The sequence below is a fragment of the Mustelus asterias genome, chromosome 7 (assembly GCF_964213995.1).
Source record: "Mustelus asterias chromosome 7, sMusAst1.hap1.1, whole genome shotgun sequence".
In the NCBI taxonomy this organism is placed as follows: domain Eukaryota; kingdom Metazoa; phylum Chordata; class Chondrichthyes; order Carcharhiniformes; family Triakidae; genus Mustelus; species Mustelus asterias.
The window spans coordinates 56,705,454-56,728,881 of NC_135807.1; the positions used below are offsets into that span (position 1 = coordinate 56,705,454).

General features: G+C 43.8%; 1 protein-coding gene across 1 annotated transcript in view; it reads left to right on the top strand.

The window, feature by feature from the left end:
• trappc9 (trafficking protein particle complex subunit 9) overlaps nt 1-23,428 on the top strand; it is a 353,332-nt gene that overhangs the window by 266,005 nt on the left and 63,899 nt on the right. The window contains exon 18 of the mRNA XM_078215491.1: nt 3,435-3,577. Within this exon, the coding sequence (XP_078071617.1) occupies nt 3,435-3,577 (143 nt within the window). The remainder of the gene's footprint in view (nt 1-3,434; nt 3,578-23,428) is intronic.

Below are 23,428 nucleotides of genomic sequence, written 5' to 3' on the forward strand. Positions count from 1 at the left end.
GATGACCTCACATTTACCAACATTGTACTCCATCTGCCAGACCCTTGCCCACTCACTTAGACTATCTATATCCCTTGGCAAAAATGAGGGGCGGCACGGTAGCACAGTGGTTAGCACTGCTGCTTCACAGCTCCAGGGACCTGGGTTCGATTCCTGGCTTGGGTCACTGTCTGTGTGGAGTTTGCACATTCTCCTCGTGTCTGCGTGGGTTTCCTCCGGGTGCTCCGGTTTCCTCCCACAGTCCAAAGATGTGCGGGTTAGGTTGATTGGCCATGTTAAAAAAAATTGCCCCTTAGTGTCCTGAGATGCATAGGTTAGAGGGATTAGTGGGTAAAATATGTAGGGATATGAGAGTAGGGTCTGGGTGGGATTGTGGTCGGTGCAGACTCGATGGGCCGAATGGCCTCTTTCTGTACTGTAGGGTTTCTATTTCTATTTCTAAAAGACTTTCAGCATCCTCTGCACACTTTGCTCTGTCTTAGTGTCATCTGCGAATTTTGACACTGCATTTGGTCCCCAACTGCAAATTATCTATGTAAATCATCTATGACATAGAACATAGAACAGTACAGCACAGAGCAGGCCCTTCGGCCCACGATGTTGTGCCGAGCTTTATCTGAAACCAAGATCAAGCTATCCCACTCCCTATCATCCTGGTGTGCTCCATGTGCCTATCCAATAACCGCTTAAATGTTCCTAAAGTGTCTGACTCCACTATCACTGCAGGCAGTCCATTCCACACCCCAACCACTCTCTGCGTAAAGAACCTACCTCTGATATCCTTCCTATATCTTCCACCACGAACCCTATAGTTATGCCCCCTTGTAATAGCTCCATCCACCCGAGGAAATAGTCTTTGAATGTTCACTCTATCTATCCCCTTCATCATTTTATAAACCTCTATTAAGTCTCCCCTCAGCCTCCTCTGCTCCAGAGAGAACAGCCCTAGCTCCCTCAACCTCTCCTCATAAGACCTACCCTCCAAACCAGGCAGCATCCTGGTAAATCTCCTCTGCACTCTTTCCAGCGCTTCCACATCCTTCTTACAGTGAGGTGACCAGAACTGCACACAATATTCCAAATGTGGTCTCACCAAGGTCCTGTACAGTTGCAGCATAACCCCACAGCTCTTAAACTCCAAACCCCTGTTAACACACTATAGGCCTTCTTCACAGCTCTATCCACTTGAGTGGCAACCTTTAGAGATCTGTGGATATGGACCCCAAGATCTCTCTGTTCCTCCACAGTCTTCAGAACCCTACCTTTGACCCTGTAATCCACATTTAAATTACTCCTACCAAAATGAATCACCTCACATTTATCAAGGTTAAACTCCATTTGCCATTTTTCAGCCCAGCTTTGCATCCTATCTATGTCTCTTTGCAGCCTACAACAGCCCTCCACCTCATCCACTACTCCACCAATCTTGGTGTCATCAGCAAATTTACTGATCCACCCTTCAGCCCCCTCCTCTAAGTCATTAATAAAAATCACAAAGAGCAGAGGACCAAGCACTGATCCCTGTGGCACTCCGCTAGCAACCTGCCTTCAATCCGAAAATTTTCCATCCACCACCACCCTCTGTCTTCGATCAGACAGAAGTTTAACAACACCGATCAGACAGCCAGTTACTTATCCAATCGGCCAACTTTCCCTCTATCCCACACCTCCTCACTTTCATCGTAAGCCGACCATGGGGGAACTTATCAAAGGCCTTACTAAAATCCATGTATATGACATCAACTGCCCTACCTTCATCAACACACTTGGTTACCTCCTCAAAAAATTCAATCAAATTTGTGATGCACGACTTGCCCTTCACGAATCCGTGCTGACTATCCTGGATTAATCCGCATCTTTCTAAATATGTTATGCCCACTTTGCTTCCCGTTTCCCCGTTTTTATCAATTTTGCCACTCTCTCACCCATCTCCCCCCTTCTGCTCACATCTTCATCCGTCACAGTTTACCCTTTGATTTCAGCTTCTCTGCCGTTTGGCGATTCACACCACTTATTCTCTCTATGGACTGCCATTAGTAGCCTTTCCCCTTGTTTTTGTGGCTATGACTCATCTTTCATTCCCTCATGCTACAGTATAAATATCTCTCACTTTCTATGCCTTTTAGCTTTGACAAAGGGTCATCCAGACTCGAAACGTCAGCTCTTTCCTCTTCTTACAGGTGCTGCCAGACCCGCTGAGATTATCCAGCATTTTCCCTTTTTGTTTTCACCTTAAACAACTCCTCCCTCATACCATTATAATTGCTTTTATTTAAGTTGAAGCACTGGTTATGAACCTATGACATTCACCCTCAAACTTTTATTTGAAATTCTATCATGTTGTGATCACTACTCTCTATGGGATCCTTAACACAAGATCCCTTATTCCAGCGACTAGGAGAATTTCACAGTTAATGTAGGCCTTACTTGTGACTAGTAAATAAACTTTACTTTATTAATCATCTTTACACAATACCAAATCTATAATAGCCCGTCACTGGGTAGGTTCCTCAACGTACTGCTCTAAAATGCAATCCCTGATGCATTCCATAAATTATTCTTCTCTGCTATCTTTGCTGGTTTGGTTTGTCCAATCAATATACAGATTAAAATCTCACATCATAATTGCAGTTCGCTTCAAATATGCCCTTGGTATTTCCCCATTTATGTTCCAAAAGTGGACAGGCATTGAGGAATCAGGAACTGAATCATCTGCAAAATTCTCCGCCTCTGACCTGCTCTTCGAGATCTTGATATGGCCAATCTTGTTCAGTTTCTGGTCAGTGGTAACTCCCAGGATGTCGATAGTGGGTGATTCAATGATGGTAATGGCATTGACAGTCATGCGATGATGATTTGGTTCTCTCTTGACGGAGATGGTCATTGCCTGGCACTTGTGTGGCGTGAAAGTTACTTGCCCCTTATCAACCCAAGCCTGAATGTTGCCCATGTCTTCCTGCATATGGGCGCGAACTACTTCAGTATCTGAGGAGTGTGAATTGTGATATATATTGTGCAATAATTGATGAACATTCCCACATCTGTCATTATGATGGAGGGAAGATCATTGATGATGGTTCGGCCTGGGACTCTTCCCTGAGGAACTCCTGCAGTGATGTCCTAGGACTGAAATGATTGACTTCCAACAATCATAACCATCTTTATGGTAGATATTTCTCCAACTTGTGCAGCCTTTTCCCCCGATTCCCATTTACCTAATTTTGGTAGGACTCCTTGCTGTTACGCTGAGTCAAGTGTTGCCTTGATATCGAGGGCAGACACTCTCGCTGACTCTCTTGAGTTCAGCTCTTTTGTCCATGCTGGGACTAAGGGTGTTATTTGGCTAATTGATTTTACTTGGCGAATGACTGGTAAATTAGATTGCTGAAATGAGTGCATACAACAAATATTTGAATATCATTTTTGTTTTTCAGACATTAGAAGCCGTTTTGAACTTCAAGTATTCTGGTGGACCAGGCCACATTGATGGATACTACAGGAATCTCTCTTTGGGGCTTCATGTGGATGTAGAGCCATCTGTATTCTTTACTAGGGTCAGCACACTTCCTGCAACAAGGTACAACAAACTAATTAATTTACTTTTTGCAGGTTGCTATTTTTCTGATAGTTGTACCGCACTTGGTAGTAGAAAACTTGTGATGGCTTCTTGGGGCACGTGATTGTTGTTGTGGGAGCTGTAAGATTTGATGAAGTGACCTGTAACAGATGAAGAGTTGTTTTAGAGTATAGGATAGGTGTGGATAGGAATCTGATCAGACTGTTGGACTGTTTTCGAATCGTGATTGGACAGGAGCATCCAGCATGAGTGCAGGATGGTTGAGCAAAACAATGCGAATGGGAGTTTACCTGTGACCTTTTGGTTGCAAGTATGTTGCCCTGTGATCTCCTTAACTCCTCCTTACTCCTTTCATCTATGTACAATACTTACGTTCTCATTCTCATTTTTTCCATCACCTCCACTCATTGTATTTGGTCTCATTACTCCCAAACTGCTGTGCCTATTCTTTTGTCACTGTTTGACTTCCTCACTCTAAATACTGCCAATAACAATGATGGTCAACTCAACCTATTCCTCCTTTAGCATGTAGCAAGGAAGTGTTTACACATCAAATTACAATGGCAAACATGCGACCAAAAAGCATGACAACAAGAAGATGAAAGCAAAATCTGTGGATGCTGGAAACCTGAAATAAAAACTGAAAATGATGGAAAAACTCTGCAGGTCAGGCAGCATTTATGGAAAGAAAGAGTTAACCTTTTAAGTCGATGACTTTTCATCAGAACAGCAAGCACAGCTCGTAGCTGGGAAGGTGATTAATGGAGCAGACTTAAAGAAATGCTCCTTCTTCTGGGAGATTGCGAAACTTGGGATCATAATCATAAGATTATCACAAATCTAACAAGAAATTGTGGATAATCTTCTTTATCAGGCTGTAGTTAGAATGTGAAACTTGCAATCACATGGATTAGTAGAGAAAGGTGTTGTAGATTCATTTAAGTGCTAGCGAGATAAGTATGTGAACAAATTGTGTTGACAGTTAGCTGAAGTAGAATGGGAAGAGGCTTGTGTGGAGCATGAACACCATTTTAACTGGTTGGACCACATGACCCATTTGTGACTATAGATTCTGTCTTCTCGGTGAAAGCTATTCAATGGCATTTCACCATCATCCTTGTCCCCTTAAATATTTTGCCAATATATCAGAGGTCTGACTTAGTCTCCCTGAAACCTTTCTGCATAACCTAGTCTTGAAGGTATTTATGAATTTGTCAGCAATAATTCTTGAGTGAGTACAAAGACGGATGCATGACTAAACCGTGAAATTTAACTACATTTGTCTTTTTATGATTTAGACTTTAATTTGATCATAATCATCAACATTTAATTTGCATAAACTGGCATATCTTAAGAATTTTTGATAGCATGATTGTACATTACTACGCATATAAGAACATCTCAGTATTAGCTGAGTACAGTTAGCAGCCACTGATGATCTATGATTATAGTACCTATTTGACTAGTTGACAGCCAGTATCACAGTGCTAGTTACATTATCAAATGTGATGTTTGCATTGCTGTAGTATCTGGTTCTTTGGTAGGCTGGCAATGGCATTGGAAAATGCCTCTGTATGCAATGCTAAGCTTTTACTTCTGGATACTTGATGGCGATCTGTGATGTTCATTTTGTACTATTTTGTTGACCTTGATAATACAAATGGATGGTGCTGTACTAATTGTATATTAATTGTATGAAGGTATTGGGCATGAACTGGTGATTAACGTCTGCCCCTATAATTGGAGACTGTGTGGGTGTGGGGGAGTGTGTGGTGTTGGGATAGGAGGTGATTGCTTACAAGGCGTAACTCTGTAAATAACTGCATTTAGATTGGCTCTGTTCTTATATTTCGCCAACTTGCTTTCTGGAAATTTGCATGGTTTTAGAGGGTTGGTGCCTGAAGGTTGGAAAAAGGCTTGAAAAAATTAGCAATACTAGTAGTATTTGTGGAAATCATAGAACCCCTACAGTGCAGGAGGAGGCCATTCAGCCCATCGAGCCTGCACCGACAACAATCCCCCCTGGCCCTATCCCTGTAACCCCATGTATTTATCTTCCTAGTCCCACTAACACAATTTAACATGGCCAATTAACCTAACGCACACATCTTTGGACTGTGGAGCACCCGGAGGAAACCCACGCAGACACGGGGAGAATATGCAACCTTCACACAGTCAGTCATCCAATGCCAGAATTGAACCCAGAATGATCCCTGGAATGAAGAGCTTGTCGTATGAGGAACGGTTGAGGACTCTGGGCCTATACTCGTTGGAGTTTAGAAGGATGAGGGGGGATCTAATTGAAACTACCAGGATACTGCGAGGCCTGGGTAGATGGACGTGGAGAGTTTGTTTCCACTAGTAGAAAAACTATAACCAGAGGGCACAACCTCAGGCTAAAGGGACGATCCTTTAAAACAGAGATGAGGAGAAATTTCTTCAGCCAGAGAGTGGTGAATCTGTGGAACTCCTTGCCACAGAAGGCTGTGGAGGCCAGGTCATTGAGTGTCTTTTAGACAGAGCTAGATAGGTTCTTGATTAATAAGGGGATCGGAGGCTATGGGGAAAAGGCTGGAGAATGGGGATGAGAAAAAAAATCAGCCATGATTGAATGGCAGAGCAGACTCGATGGGCCGAGTGGCCTAATTCTGCCCCTATGTCTTATGGTCTAACCCGGCTCCCTGCCGAAAATGGTAGAAGGGATGTGCAAATTGTCTGGGCATGACTATCTTCCAGTCTTCTCAGAATCTGGCTCATGAGCGTGGATGAATAAAATGGATATGTGGACATGAGTAATGTCATGACTGAAGAGGCATTGTTTTTCCTCCAAGAAGAGAGGGAGAACCTGTTGAATTACTTGTCTGCTTCCTTGAAAGAAATTCCTGGGAAACATATGGAACAACTGAAACATTCTGCATTGAAGCAATGAATAGAGGAATTGATGATAAACAGATTTTGTATTACTAGCTGCGTCCAGTATGTGGACCATTCCAAAATCTGCTTAATTTTACAGGTCATAAGCAGTTTTAGCCGTTTGAAGGATGTGTTAGTCACTGACTCTTTTGACTGAACAATGCTGGATAGCACTTGCACTTCAGGAATATGTGTAACCAATTGGTCCACTCGGTATTGAGGATTGATGGAAGTTTAAGGAATGTAAAAGTACTCTTAAGATTTGATGATGACAACACATTGAGGTCACAAAATAAGGTTGAAGTTAGATGTAATAGTAAGTATAATAATCTTATAAACTAGATAATTGTAACAGTGACAAAATCCTGTTAGCCTTCAATCGATGGTTGAAGCTGGTGCTGCGGTTGGGTCCATTTATTCTGCTGTAAAAACTGCAGGCATGAGTGAGGATGTGAGCCAAATTGAGCTGCACTGGCTCAAAGTGTTCCTTGCTGGCCCGCTGAGGATCATAGATACCCTACAGTGCAGAAGGAGGCCATTCGGCTCATCAAGTCTGCACTGACAACAACCCCACCCAGGCCCTATCTGCGTCACCCCATATATTTACCCTGCTAATCCCTCCAGCTTACGCATCCCGGAACACTAAGCGACAATTTAGCATGTCCAATCAACCTAACCCGCACATCTTTGGCGTGTGGGAGGAAACCGGAGCACCTGGAGGAAACCCACGCAGATACGGGGAGAACATGCAAACTCTGCACAGATCATCAGTAACTCTGCTCCTCCCCACAGTAGGGTGAAAGTAGTGGTTGGACTTAACTCTTGCCTTGATGAAAACCAAAACCCGCCTCAATGTCAAAGGTAACAGAGAGGCATACCATAGATTTCTCAACTTCTTATGGAAGGGGTGGAGAAGGTTTTATTTCTGCAGAAAACCCACATTGTTCAGGAAATGAAACTTTGTGGCTCCTGGAATGGGAAGGAGAGATCTACATGGATAAGCTTGCCTCCACGTTTGCTTCACCTCTTGCTGTGGGCCATCCACTTCATCTCATTAACATGCAAGACGGTCCCCAAGCTGGCACTCATCTGTGTGCTTCTTTGAAAATGTATCCACTGATCTTGGCTAACACCAATGAATGTATCACCCTTGTGGTGGGGGTGGAGAGAGGAGTTTTAATTGTACCCTTGAGGCAAGGGACCACTCCGGTTCCCCACACTGCTTGACGGAGATGGGGTAGTTGAGGGACGTTGCTGAATCCTTTGACTTGGTGGATGACTGGAAATTTTGCACCCCAACTCTAGCAATTGCACTTTGATGGAGTCTGGAGGAGGAGGTCCTAGAGTGCCTGTGAATTGCTTAGGTGTATGTTTCCTGCATTCCAGTGACGTGCGTGCAGCTGCTGTCATGCTCAGGCTGCTGCATGTTATAGTTGGAGCTGGTTCTCTTCCATGTGGGTGGGGCACAATACTGGCATTCTGATAGCCTGCAGCCAGAGGTCAGGTGGCTCAGGATGTGTCATGTTGATTCTGGGCCAATTGGAAAAGCAAGCCGTGGTCTTCCTCTCAAGGCTATGGTGGAACGTGGCAGTGCTCATGCTTGTATCTTCTGGGGTAAGCAAGGGGGCAGAAGACCAGGGTGGGACAGTCGAACAGGAGATGCTCGACTTGGATTCCCTGTTGGTCGGGACATCAAATACCTTGCCCTGCAAAAGGTATACAGTGAAAAGAAGGACGTGCTTAAGGACCTGCAGTTTATCAAGTTTGAATGGCAGGCTCATAAGACTTTTGGACCCAGTTCCTCAAAGACCTGGACTGTGGCTTCCCCATCTTCTGAAAAAAAAGCTGAAAAAATTGCAAGGGGCAAGTCAGCAGCCATAGGGACTGCTGGCTGGTGAATGAATCCCTGGTCTTGAATCTGCAGTACATCAGTGGTCAGGCCTACACAGACTATGTTGCTTTGTTCTTTCCCGATTTGTCCAATGTGGATGCAGAATGTTTTGTGGGACAACCTGTCAAAATTTGACCCAGAGGATACTGGGTGTTCCGCTTAGCCTGGCAGAGCTGACAGGTGCCCTTGACAGCTCTCAATGGAAAGGTCCCTGGGGCTGGATAGGCTAGCTGTTGAGTTCCACAAGATGTTTGTGATAACTTGGGGGAGAGAGAACTAAGAGGACTACTTGAATGTCCTGGGTGATAGTCTGGCAACTGGGGAGATGCCCCTCTTGGTAGAGAATGCTGTCACTGTCCAGTTGCTTAAGAGAGGCGTCTCCACTTGCTTAAGAATTGGTTTCTGTCTGTCACCAGCATGTTTGTTCTCCTGCGTGCTGTGCTGTAAGATTGTTCAACTCAGGCCCACATGATCTACCCTGACCAATGTTATATGGTCCTGAGTTGGTCAACCCATTTTGTCAGGGACCTGGTCCATCATTCCCAGAAGGCTGGCCTGTCGGGTGTCGACCTTGCACTACATCGGGATCTGGCATTCAACAGAGTGAATACTTATTTGGGACACTGCGGGCATTTTGGTTGGGAAACACATTTCATCATCGGGATCTGATTATGTAAACAAGACCTAGACAATATTCAGGCTTGTGCTGACAAGTGGCAAGTAACATTCGCATCACAAAAATGTCAGGCAATGACCATCTCCAAAGAGGATCTAACCACTTGACGCTCAATGGCATTACCATTGCTGAATCTCCCACTTTCAGCATCCTGGGGATTGTCATTGACAAGAGACTGAACTGAAGTAGCCATGTAAATACTGTGGCTACAAGAGCAGGTCAGGGGCTGGGAATCCTGTGGCGAGTAACTCAACTCCTGACTGCCCAAAATCTGTCCACCGTCTACAAGGCATAATCAGGAATGTGATGGAATACACTCCATTTTTCTGGACAAATCCAGCTCCAGCAGCACTTTAGAAGCTCAACACAATCCAGAACAAACTCTGCCTAATTGGTACTGCTTCCATAAACATTCAATCCCTCCCCCACTAACAAACAGTGGCAGAAGTATGTACCATCTACAAGATGCACTGAAGGAACTCAGCAAGGCTCCTCAGGCAGCACCTTCCAAACCCATGACCATTACCATCGAAATGGATAAGCACAGCTGATATCTGGGAACAGCACCATTTGGAAGTTCCCCTTCAAGCCACCCACCATCCTGACTTGGATCTCTATTGCCATTTCTTTACTGTTGCTGTATCAAAATCCTGGAACTCCCTCCCTAACACTGTGGGTGGGTGGACCTACATGACATGGGCTGCAGCGGGTCAAGAAGGCAACTCACCAGTACCTTCTCGAGGGCAATTTGGGATGGCAATCAGTGGCCTAGGCAGTGACATCCACATCCCGTAAACAAATTTTAAAAAACCATTGTGAAGTTTTTGATGAAGGTTAACGGGTCCTTTTAAGGCATTTCTTCACTTAGTATTGTGTCAGGAGTGCCCCCATGTCCCTGTAATTGCAGGCCATTTGCATGGAAACATTCCTGTGTCCTTGTGGAGGCAGTTCACACAACAGGCGGGGCATGGAGTTTATCTTAATTTTCAAAAGCTGGAAGCCAAGGTCACTATTTGACTAGGACACAGGACAGACCTTGTCCAAATGCTGTCTGGCAGAGGTTGAACAATTATCATTAACCATGTGGCTGCAGTATTGCTTGATCGCTTTGATAGATCCCTCTGAGTTTGCCACCAAGATACAGATTAAAGAAGTTGATGACTTTCTGGGATAAATGGGTGCATTAGGTTTCTACCACAGCGCAGTTTCCTGCTTAAGGAAGGCGGTCGAGGCTGATGTACTTTCATGCTGATCCAAATAATTTGACCCTTCTGCAACTATTTTCTTCCATCCTATCTTTAAATTTTCCAAACATTTTGCAAAATATCATCTATACCTTTGACATTTCGTAAGTGACAACTGTCCTTTAAGCTGCCATAGGGAATGTAATTCCAAGTGGTCTGGCCGATCATAGTGACTGGTTCATTCAGGTGAACCATTCTAAAAGATACAATTTGTACCTCGAAATATAATTTTCTAGTTTAACTTTTCTATATAAAATGTTTCAACATTTAGACACTTATTAGGATGTATACTAGTGGCATGCACAAATGACATCCTTGGGAATGTTTAAGACATGATACTATCATGCATAACATTCTGTTTGCCTTTTTGCTTTCATCCAACACCAAGGTTGCTCAAACTAAGGAGGGAGAATTTTGATCAATGCCACCAGCTTCTCCATGTTAAACTGCCATTTTGACTGAATTCATGACCGATGCCAATATAAATATAGGAGTAGAAGGGGTATGGCATGAGTTGCAAATCTTTACAATTTCCTTGTCGGTTTATCTCACTCAAACATACTTGACCCTTTGCTTCCCAATTAATTTTAAAAACTTGAGATTTGCATACTAATTCCCTGTTAAGCCCTGCAAAAAGATTGGGCTCATTGTTTGAACAATGTGATAATTACCTCTGCCACTGCAAATGGGCGGAAGTAAGGTTTTCATTCCACTCATCTGTTTGATTGTAAAGAATATATCTCAAAAAACCAATGGATAGCTTTTAATGAAATGTGGTACATAGATAGGGTATGGCCGAAGAAAGAACTGATGTTTTTGGCGAAGTTGCGAACCTGGAATCTCTGCAGCCTTACTGCACTGCAGTTAAAGACGTCAGAGTTTCTTGTTTGTTTTCTTTTTGCACCTTCATCTTAAATTCCTTAGTGACCACATGAGATTATTATGCATTGTCCCATATGTACAGTGCAATAGAACAACATTGATAATGTAGAGGTACGGTGCGATTTTAATGTCATTTGAATTGATTACTTAAAAGTTAATTCTTCGATGTGTCACTTCAATAACCCTGTAAGGCAAGGCTGTAGTTTTTCCAAGAACTCCATGGGTTTGTATTTCCAGTGTTAAAATTTGTCAACATTGCTTAAATGTAAGTAGTCAATGTAATCTTGAGATGTCACACGTATATTGATGCATAGTCTCTGGACAAAGAGCATATGAACAATCTCAGGGCATTATAATAATGTCTTGATGTATGTGATGTTCTGGTGGTGTCATCTACTCCATCAGAATCTCTTTCTACTTTATTTCAGCATATTGAATTATTACATCTCCTCCATTTGCTCTGGGGGGGGGAAAAAAAAGAAAGCTGTGTTAAGCCTATTTTCTCAATTTTTAAACTCAAATTGGAAAATGCTACTTATAGATTAAAACGCTCCAGTGCTTTTATGGACTTTAATACTCACTCTAAAATGAATATGTTACTTCTTTGCAATACTTCTTATTTTTTACTTGTTTTAAAATTCCCTGACTCTGCATTTTCGGACAATCAATGCAATATACATCACAGAACAATGACAATCTTGTAGTTATCTGACTGTAGGGAGACTCTTGACCCTGCTTTTACCAGTGAGTGCACCTTAACGAGAAAGCTAAGACTGGGATAATGTGGTGTATGGATTGTGTAATACTGCTGTATCTAGCTTTTAATCATGGATTCATAATAGGTAATTTGTTTATAACAGTGTTGTTGGTAACAGAAATTTGCAGGCCACTCTTAGTTTTTTATGAATTGACAACAGGGATGGGAGGAGTCCTGTGGGGGTGGTGGCAAGTGGCAGAGAAGAGAGTCCAATGGGGGAGGGGATGCAGAAGTTAGAAGTTTTTTAATTCAAGTATTTTCAAGGTAAAGTCGGAACCATCTGAAGCTTGCTATTTAAATCACACTTTTGGATGGTTCCCATTGCATAGCAGTTCCCCAAAGGAGGTTTGAACTTAGTCACTTGCTATTCAATCTTTACCTTGGAAATTCATGGCAGGGGGTGGGGGTGGTCCCCAGTACATCTTTGGGATACAATGCCACAGAAAGTTATGGCCCATTTATCCATGTTAATTGTAACAAATTAACCAAGCACATTTCAGATGTATGCCATATTTGAAAAAAGGCTTGCAGCAGACAATGTGCTCACAAATAATTCAGCAGTGTTAATTGAAAGCAGCTGTTAGGAAATAACCTTTCTCTGTTAAATTGACACTGAACTATTTGACTCTTGCATGTTTACTTGAAGATGGATATCCCAATTATTCAGTTTGCAACATTTGCTTGGTTCCATGTCATGAATAGCAACGGTACTGATCATGATGGAATAATGTTGCTGAATGAAAATTTGTATAATTTCTAGAAACGTGAATTATGTGAGATGAGATGTTGGAGCATAAATCGCCTCCCCGTATTTATTCTTCCTTTGGAAGGTATCAAGGGGTTTCTAACTTTTGCCATTCCAATCCAGTTATATTTTCATTGATTTTTCTTCAGATCATCATTCTATTTTACTATCAACTATACCTCATATTATTTATATGATCTTTCAAAATTTCAAACTAGGAGAATTTATGGGCTGAATTTACACAATTTTGTGTCCTTCTGGATGGAAGGAAAGCTTTCAGGTCGTGAACCCACTTGGCACAACAGGAGGACAGCTGTTACAGTATTCCAGGAGGCCTCATTAAAAAAAACTGCCCGAGATTGCCATCTAATTAGAGATGAAGGACTATTTGAGGATGTGGAGAGCAAAACAAGGGTGTGATTACAAATGCGGCCGACAGCCTTCACTTTCTCCTCAGTGAGAGCACAGCAGGAGTGAATAGGACAAAAGAGACCAGGATGAAATGGAGTGAAACGACTGAAAGAAATGGCAGCCATTTTTTCATCATCTGCATTGTGATGTCATCTCCAGGAGATAATCATGCAACTGCAAGCCTCTGACCAAGTTTTAATCTTTAATGACAGATTGCATATTATTTTCTTGGTGCTCCGGCCACCTGCTGTGCCCTCTCCTCCTGTGAGTTGATGAGTTGCAGATAAGCAGAGAGTCATTTGCGACTTTGGTAAAATTCCAATTCTCCTCAAATCTCTGCTAATTGCTTAAGTAACAACCTCAATTGACATCCAGGTGGGCTGCTGTCAGCGCACAGAAGCATCCTCTGGGAAAAGAGTGAGTAAATGGGAGCTTTTTAAAAAATTCTTTTGTGGGACGTTAGTGTTGCTAGCTCAGCCAGCATTTTATTACCCATTCTAATTGTCCTTGGGAAGGTGCTGGTCAACCACCTTCCTGAATTGCTGCAGTCCATGAGGTGTAGGTACACCCACAAGGAGAGTGAAAGAATGGTAACATACTTCCAAGTCAGGATCGCATGTGGCTTGGAAGGGATCTTGCAGGTGATGGTGTTTTCCCCTGCATCCAATGTCCTTGTTTTTCTTGGTGGTAAAGGTCACGAGTTTGGAAGCTGCATTTATAGGAGCCTTGGTAAGTTTCTGCAGTGCATCTTGCAGATGGTACACTCTGGTGACACTGCATCAGTGGTGGAGGGAGCATGTGTTGGGAGGTAGTCGATGGTGTCAAGCATGCTGCTTTGTGCCAGATGGTGTCCAGTTTTGAGTGTTTTTGGAGCAGCAGTTATTGAGGCAAGTGAGGAGTTTCCATCACACTTCTGACTTGTGCCTCATAGATTGTGGACAGGCTTTGAGGAGTCAGGAGGGGAGGTACTCTTGGGACAATTCTCAGCCATTGACCTGCTTTTGTAGCTGCAGTATTTATATGGTTAGTCCAATTCAATTTCTGGTCCATGGTAACCCCTGGATGTTGATGGTGGGGAATTCAGAGATGATGATGCCATTGCATGCCAAGGAGAGACAATTGGATTCTCTCTTGTTAAAAATGGTCTTTTCCTGAACATGTGTGGCATGAATGTTACTTGCCACTATCAGCTGAAGGCTGAACGTTGTCTTGCTGCATATGGGCATGGATTGCTTTAGGATCTAAGGAGTCATAAATAATGCTGAACATTGTGCAGTCACCAGCAAAGATTCCCACTTCGGACCTTATGATGGAGGGAGGTTCATTGATGAAGCAGCTGAAGATGGTTAGGTCGAGGACACTACCCCATGGAACTCATGCATTGGTGTCTTGGGACTGAGGTGACTGACCTCCAACAACCACAACCGTTTTCCTTTGTGCTATGTATGGATCCAACCAAGAGAGAGCTTTGCCCCTAGTTTCTGTTGACTCCAGTTTGCTAGGGCTCATTGATGCCAAGGGAAGTCTTACCTCACCTCTTGAGTTCAGCTCTTTTGTCCATGTGTGGACTAGGGGTGTAATGAGGTCAGGAGCCGAGCAGCCCTGGTGGAACCCAAGCTGACCATCAGTGAGCAGGCTATTGCTGAGTAAGTGCCATTTGATAGCACAATTGACGACGCTTTCCATCACTGAGCTGCTGATCGAGCATGGATCACGGTGGTAATGGCCCAGTTGAATTTGTCCTGATTTTTATGGACAAGACCTATCTGGGCAGTTTTCCACATTGCTTGATAGATGCCAGTGTTGTAGTTGTACTTGAACATCTTGACTAAATTAGTTCTGAAGCATAAGCTTTCACTACTATTACTGGAATGTTGTCAGAGCCTTCCAGTCCAATGTCATTGTTTATGATTTCCCTTGCTCTCCAGTCCCCTTCCCCACCATCCTCCAACGGCGTGGTAAAACTCTATCCAACCCACATACATCTTGTGGCTGTCTCAATACAATACCATTTTTCAACTGTAATGTGACTAAAAATGCTTAGTTTTATTTGATTTTTTTTTAGAAGCTGATGATTTGTGCAGACCATTTTGTACCTATTAGCATGAAGCTATTTATAGTGATCTATTTGTAACACTAAAATCAGAAAGTGTGAATTTTAAAATCATGTGAAATAAACTGCTTGTGCTGATGCACCAGTGTTTGGATTTTTTTTTCATATTGCAGCATTGGTGAAGAAAATTATTGCAACAGCAGAACAAATTTTCTCTAGACATTATTGAAGTTTGTCTATTTTTAAAAGGTGCAATTTACATGACTAATACCTCATTCAATGCTGTAAATCATCCAAAAGCAAGGAACTCCCAGAGGATTACTTGTAATGCTGCTTTGACATATAGGGTAGGATAATTGTTTAAGCCACGAAGTTGTCATGTGGTAAGTTATCTGCTTGCGTCGTGCAACCTTGAACTGCAGAATGTAGGCCTGATGCTTCTTGCAGTGAGAAGGGCAAACTTAACTACCGGGATTCCACAGGGATCAATGCTGGGGCTTCTACTATTTACAGTCTATATTAATGTGCTGGATAAAGGGACAAAATGTATTGTTGTCAAATTTGCTGAGAATAGAAAGATAGGTATGAAAGCAAGTTGGGACGTGGACACAGTCTCTGCAAAGGAATAGAAATGGGTTAAGCAAGTGGGCAAAAATTTGGCACATGGAATATAATGGTTGAAAACAAGGTTGTCCATTTTGGTGGAAAGCATAGCAAAGCAATACATTATTTAAATGAAGAGAGATTACAGACTGCTGTAGTTAGGAGAAATTTGGGTGTCTTCAGAAATGAATCTCAAGTTGGCATGCAGGTGCACCAAATAATAAGGAAGAAAAATGGAATGTTGGCCTTTATTGCTTGGGAGATGGAGTAATGAATAAGCAGGGAAGTCATTTGACCACTGCAGAGGACATAGGTGAGACCAGACCTCGAGAACTTAGTACAGTTCTGGTCACCTTATTCAAAAAGAGATATACTTGGATTGGATGTAGCTCCAAGATGGTTCATTAGGTTGATTCCTGGAATTGGAGTTTATAAGAATGAGAGGTGGTCGTATTGAAATGGATGAAATTCTGAGAGGGCTTGACAGGGGAGATGCTGAGAGGATATTTTCCTCATGGGAGAAAATCTAAAATTCGGGAGCCCAGTTTCAGAATAGTCCTGTTTATGACAATGATAAGGAGCCTTTTGTTCTCTTGGCGGGCTGCCTCTTTGAAATTTGCTATCAGAGAGCATTGGAGACTGGGTCACTGAATATATTCAAGGCTGAGTTAGACAGGTCGAAGGTTATCCGAGGTAGCAGGAAAGTGGAGTTGATGTCATGATCAGATCAGCCATGATCTTATGAATGGCGGGGTGGGTTTGAGGAGCCAAATGGCCTATTTTTGTTCAGATTCTTTATGTTCTTAAGTAAATCAGATGGACAATTCTTTGCACCCGCTTGTGATTTAAGATACAATAGTTTGAACAGAATCCTTTGATATGGTTGATTGGGAGATCTTGGTAAAAAAGCAGAAACTAACCAACATAATGTGTCACATTATACATTACTGTACATAGCGCTATTTGTTTCTGGTCAGTGGCATGGCTGTGACAAAAACGTAATTTTTAAAGAAATTTGTGGACTAAAATATATTCTTCCTCAGGTATGTTTCATTCTCTGGCTTCTGCAACTGCATGCTGGGATAATTGTTTATTTTTGTTTGGTTCTACATGAAAGCTGAAAGGAAAAAACAATCAATTCAGTCCAGTCACTGACTTGTCCATCTAATACAGTTGGAAATACGCCTTGGAACAATATACGTGTATCACAGGACAGTTGTTCAAGGACATAATCTAATTAGAACATATCCAACAAAGATGGCACTTGCCTAAAACCAGAAGGGTCAACTTTTATGCCTTCTAAATCTTACCCTCTACCCTCCCCGGCACCGTGCCCACGAGCCTCCCCCTGCCGCCGCGCCCTCTACCCCCCTCCCCCCCCCCCCCGCCGTGCCCTCGACCCCCCCCCCCCTGCCACTGCGCCCTCTACCCCCCTGCTGCCGCACCCTCTACCCCCCTGCCGCCGTGCCCTCTGGTGCCCCCGCGCCCTCTGGCGCCCCCGCGCGTGCCTGCCGCCGCGTGCGCCGCCCCCCCCCCCCCCCCCCCCCCCCCCACCGCCGCGCCCCCTCTCCCGAACAGGACCTGCCTATGTAATTCAGGATGTCTAATGTGGGACCAACTGGGAGTACTGGGCCGGTGGAGCTATTTTTCCAGTGGTTGCCTCCTATTTGGCCACCTCCCCACTCACTATCCTGATCAGGATAACAGGCAGGCTTTCAGTACAGCAGTCTAATTCCCATTGGAAAAGGTGGGCACTATTGAGGCAACTGTGAGTACATGAAGGTGCCTCAAAATACCTAACAACCTGGAAAATGGACCAATTATTAATTATCTCAGATGTAGGCCACCAGTCCGCATTCTTATCCACCCCTGGGAATTCCTTAAGGCACTGTAGTAGTGTGGCTGTCTGCTGTGCGCCCATCATCTCCCCACCTCCATCCTGGTTCCATCCTTTTTTCCATAGGGCATGGAAAATTCTGCCCCTACAAGGTGAAACTTTATTTCAAAGGACTCTTTGAAATGAGAGTGTAACACCTTTGATGTACAAATTGTTTACAGCTTTGGCTTAGCTTAAATAAAAACAGAATATTGCGGATGCTGGAATCTTTAGCAAAAACAGAAAATGCAGGAAAATCTCAACACATCTGACAGCATCTGTGCAGAGTGAATAGAGTCAACATTTTTAGTCTGGATGATCCTTCATCAGAACTGAATGAGAAAATGGAATGAGATTTATACTGTAAGGGTGAGGGTGTAATTGACTAAGATGTCATAGACAAAAGGACAAAGGGAATGTGAATGGTTGCTATAAAGGCTCAGAATGGTGCTAATAGCATCCATTACGAGATCAGAATGTGTAAGTAGCAGAACAAAGGTACAGAGTGTCAAAGGGCAACCTGAGGAATGTGGCAGATGGCCCTCGTGAGGTTTGACGGGGGAGGGGGGGAACAAGGTGGAAAGCGAGATTTTGAAGTGGACAAATGAAATAATGGAAGAAATTAAAATGTAAAATATATAATAGGAATATAAAATAATAAAAATGGATTAATGAGGTAAAAAGAAATGAAATAAAATAAATGGAAATGGAGTGGAGGTGGAAGAAAGAGTTCTTGGTCTGAAGTTGTTGAACTCTGCCTTCAGTCGGAAGGCTGTCAAGTGCCTAATTGGAAGATGAGGTGTTGTTCCTCCAATTTGCACTGGGCTTCACTGGAACATTGCAACAGGCCATGGACATGTGGACAAGAGAGCAGGATGGTGTGTTGACATGGCAAGCGACAGGAAGGTCTGGGTCATGCGTGCGAACGGACTGAAGGTGTTAGCAAAGCAGTCAGCAAGCCTGCATTCGGTCTCTGATGTAGAGTCGACTGCATTGGAAGCAGCAAATGCAATAAACCAGCTTGAAGGAGGTGTACATGAAGCGCTGCTTCACCTGAAAAAAGTGTTTGCGTCCTGGTTTGGTGAGCATGGAGGAGGTAAAGGGACAGGTGTTGCACCTACTATGATTGCATGGGAAGGTGCTGTGGGCAGCGGGGTGAGGTGTTGAGTGTGGTGCAAGAGTGGACCAGGGTGTCTCGGAGGGAACTGCCCCTGCAGAATGCTGACGGGAGAGTGAGGGGCAGATATGTTTGGTGGTGGCATCGTGCTGGAGTTGGCGGAAGTGGTAGAGGATGATCCTTTGAATGCGAAGACTAATGGGGAAAGTAAGACGAGGGTAGAACCTGTCCTGGGAGGGTGGGGAGGGGGTGAGAGCAGTGCCGCAGGAAATGGGTCAGACACAGTTGAGAGCCCTGTCAACCACAGTGGGTGGAAAACCACAATTACGGAAGACATATCAGCAGCACCATTATGGAAAGTGGCATCATCGGAATAAATGCGGCGGAGGCGAAGGAACTCAGAGAATGGGATGGAGTCCTTGCAGGATGTGGGTGTGAAGAACTGTCGTCAAAATAGCTGTGGGAGTCGGTGGGCTTGTAATGGATACTGGTGGACAGCCTATCATTCGAAACGGAGACAGAGAGGTCAACAAACGGAAGAGAAGAGTTTGGAGCATGTGAGGGTGACAGAGGAGTGGAAATTGCAAGTGAAATTGATAAATTTGTCCAGGTCCAGACGAGAGCATGAAGCGGCACCGAAATAGTTGTCGATGTACCGATGAAAGAGTTATGTGAGAGGGCTGAAGTAAGTCTGGAACAAGGAATGTTCCACATACTCCATAACGAGACAGGCATAGCCACACCTTTTGTTTGGAGGAAGTGAGACAAGTTAAAGGAGAAATCGTTGCGTGAGAAAACAAGTTCAGCCAGATGGAGGAGAGTGGTGGTGGATGGGGATTGTTCGGGCCCCTCCTCAAGGAAGAAGCGAAGAACTCTCAGGCCATCATGGAGGGGAATGGAGGTGTAGAGGAATTGGACATTCATGGTAAGGAGGAGATGGTTTGGACCAGAGAACTGGAAGTTGTTGATGTAGCGTAGGGCATCAGAGGAATCGCGGATTTAGGTGGGAAGTGACAGGACAAGAGGAGAGAGGATGGAGTCAAGGTAGGAAGAAAATGAGTTCAGTGGGACAGGAACAGTCTGACACAATGGGCCTACCGGGGCAGTCCTGTCTGTGGATTTTGGGAAGGAGGTAGAAGCGGGCTGTCTGTGGTTGGGAGACTGAGGTTGGATGCTGTGGAGATGTCCAGAGGCGATGGGTGTGTTCAAATGGCGGTGCATGGCACTGAGTGTGGATCTCGGGATGCAGCGAGAGCAGCAGTCTGAGGAATGTTGTATGTCCTGGAGATGCCCATTATCCTGAGTGGATTCGAAACATGAGGGGTGGAACATCAGCTGGAATCCACGTGGATTAAGTTGGAGACGGAGACAGTCACTGAGGAAGGAAATATAGCTGTGAAAGCAAGTTTTGGTAAACACCTTGTCGAACACCAGGAGGAAAATGGCGAGCAGTGAAGGTGGACAAGGTAAGAGAGTCAAACGGAAATTCTGTCGGAGAGAAGAGCAGTATTACTTCAGGGTACATGTTGCAGTGAGTTAAACACCAAGATAAAAGCAAAATAGTGTTGATGCTGGAATCTGAAACAAAAACAGAAAATGCTGGAAAATCTCAGCAGGCCTGACAGCATCTGTGGAGAGAGAATAGAGCCAACATTTTGAGTCTAGATGACTCTTTGTCAGAGCTAAAGACAAAGAAAAGAGGATGAGATTTATACTGGCGGGGGGGGAATGGACCAAGATGTCATCGACAAAAGGAATATAAATGGTGGTTATAAAGGCTGAGAATGGTGCTAATAGCGTCTGTTAAGAGATTGTAATGTGTAAATGGCAGAATAAAGGTGTCAAAGTACAACCTGAGGAATATGGCAGGATGGCCCTATTGAGGTGGGCACTTTGCCGAACAGCTTCGGTCCATCCACAAGCAGGGCCCAGACCTTCCTGTCATTTGCCATTTCAACACACCATCTTGCCCTCTTGTCCACATGTCCCCCCTTGGCCTGTTGCAATGTTGTAGTGATGCCCAATGCAAATTGGAGGAACAGCATCTCATCTTCCGAATAGGCACTCTACAGCCCTCTGGACTGAAGACTGAGTTCAACTTCTGGGCATGCACTCTCTCCTCCACCTTTACTCCATTTCCATTTAGTTTATATATTTCATGTTTTTATCTTAATTCATTTTTATAACTTAAAATTTAAAATAATCTTTTCCATAGTTTCATCTGTCCACTTCTAAATCTCGCTTTCCATTTTGTTTCTAACACCCCCCCCCCCCCCCCCCCCCCCCTAAATCCCAGCTACCTCACTAAGGCTATCACTCAGGCTGTCCTTTGATATTCTGCACTTTTGTTCTGCCATTTGCACATTCCGATCTCTTAATGGACACTATTAGCACCACTCTCAGCCTTTATCATCACCATTTACATTCCCTTTATCTTTTTGTCTACGATAGTCCTATCAATTACAGCTCCCCCAACCCCTTGTAGTATAAATCTCATCCACCTTTCTTTGTCTTTAGCTCTGACAAAGGATCATCGAGACTCGATATGTTGTCTCTATTCTCTCTCCACAGATGCTGTCAGACCTGCTGAGATTTTCCAGCATTTTCTGTTAAATGAAGCGATGCAGCTCGACAGGTACAATAATGATGTAATTTCAAGGAAACATCTAATCAGTCAGGATCAAATGTCTGTTCCTTTTGATGAGCAGCATTTGCTCATCTTTTTAAAAAGATCTGTGAAGGTATCTAATCAAAATAACTCAACTATCCTATTTGCCTTTTTCACCTTTTTAAAAATTGTTTCAAAGAAGCCTTGTTAATTTCATTAATTTCATCAATTTGTTCTTGTTATATGCTTTTATAAATACGTGTCTGAGTTATGTCTCCAATATGAGATTGGAAAACGGCTAATGTTACGCCGCTGTTTAAAAAAGGAAGGAGACAAAAGGCGGGTAACTATAGGCCGGTCAGCTTAACGTCTGTAGTAGGGAAAATGCTGGAATCCATTATTAAAGAGGAGATAGCAGGGCATCTGGATAGAAATGGCTCGATCAATCAGACGCAGCATGGATTCATGAGGGGAAAGTCGTGCTTGATGAACATGTTGGATTTTTATGAAGATGTGACGAGGGCGGTTGATGGAGGAGAACCGGTGGATGCGGTGTTTTTGGATTTCCAAAAGGCGTTTGATAAGGTGCCCCATAAAAGGCTGCTGAAGAAGATTAGGGCACACGGAGTTGGGGGTAGTGTGTTAAAGTGGATTGGGGACTGGCTATCCGACAGGAAGCAAAGAGCCGGAATAAATGGGTGTTTTTCCGGTTGGAGGAAGGTAACTAGTGGCGTGCCGCAGGGATCGGTACTCGGGCCACAACTGTTTACCATTTATATAGATGATCTGGAGGAGGGGACGGAGTGTAGGGTAACGAAGTTTGCAGACGACACAAAGATAAGTGGAAAAGTGAATCGTGTGGAGGACGGAGAAGATCTGCAGAGAGATTTGGACAGGCTGAGTGAGTGGGCGAGGATATGGCAAATGGAGTATAACGTTGAGAAATGCGAGGTTATACACTTTGGAGGAAATAATAACAAATGGGATTATTATCTCAATGGAAACAAATTAAAACATGCTACCGTGCAAAGGGACCTGGGGGTCCTTGTGCATGAGACGCAAAAGCCCAGTCTGCAGGTACAACAGGTGATCAAGAAGGCAAATGGGATGTTGGCCTATATTGCGAAGGGGATAGAATATAAAAGCAGGGATGCCTTGATGCACCTGTACAGGGCATTGGTGAGGCCGCAGCTGGAATACTGTGTGCAGTATTGGTCCCCTTATATGAGGAAGGATATATTGGCATTGGAGGGAGTGCAGAGAAGGTTCACCAGGTTGATACCGGAGATGAGGGGTTTGGATTATGAGGAGAGGCTGAGGAGATTGGGTTTGTACTCGTTGGAGTTTAGAAGGATGAGGGGGGATCTTATGGAGACTTATAAGATAATGCGGGGGCTGGATAGGGTGGAGGCGGAGAGATTCTTTCCACTTAGTAAGGAAGATAAAACTAGAGGACACAGCCTCAAAATAAAGGGGGGTCGGTTTAAGACAGAGTTGAGGAGGAACTTCTTCTCCCAGAGGGTGGTGAATCTCTGGAATTCTCTGCCCACTGAGGTGGTGGAGGCTACCTCGCTGAATATGTTTAAAGCGCGGATGGATGGATTCCTGATCGGTAAGGGAATTAAGGGTTATGGGGATCAGGCGGGTAAGTGGTACTGATCCACGTCAGATCAGCCATGATCTTATTGAATGGCGGGGCAGGCTCGAGGGGCTAGATGGCCTACTCCTGCTCCTATTTCTTATGTTCTTATGTTCTTATACCTATTTGGCTGCTGATTCTGTTTTTTCGTTATCTGCCATGTGTGATATTAATTAACTTCTGATGTGATGTGTGTGCATATGGAAATCTTACACTTATGGAATTCCTGCCTGACGAGGGATGCAATAGGTACAGCGGGTAGACAAGAAAGTAGAAGTCACAATCTGATCAGCCGTAATCTTATCAAATGCTGGAGCAGGCTCAAAGGGTGAATGGCCTACTCTTGCTACTAATTTATTTATTTGTATGTGACATGAACTTCAGGAATTTTTAACTGGGCTTTTGTTTGACCATGGTATAATACTCCAGGTAACTT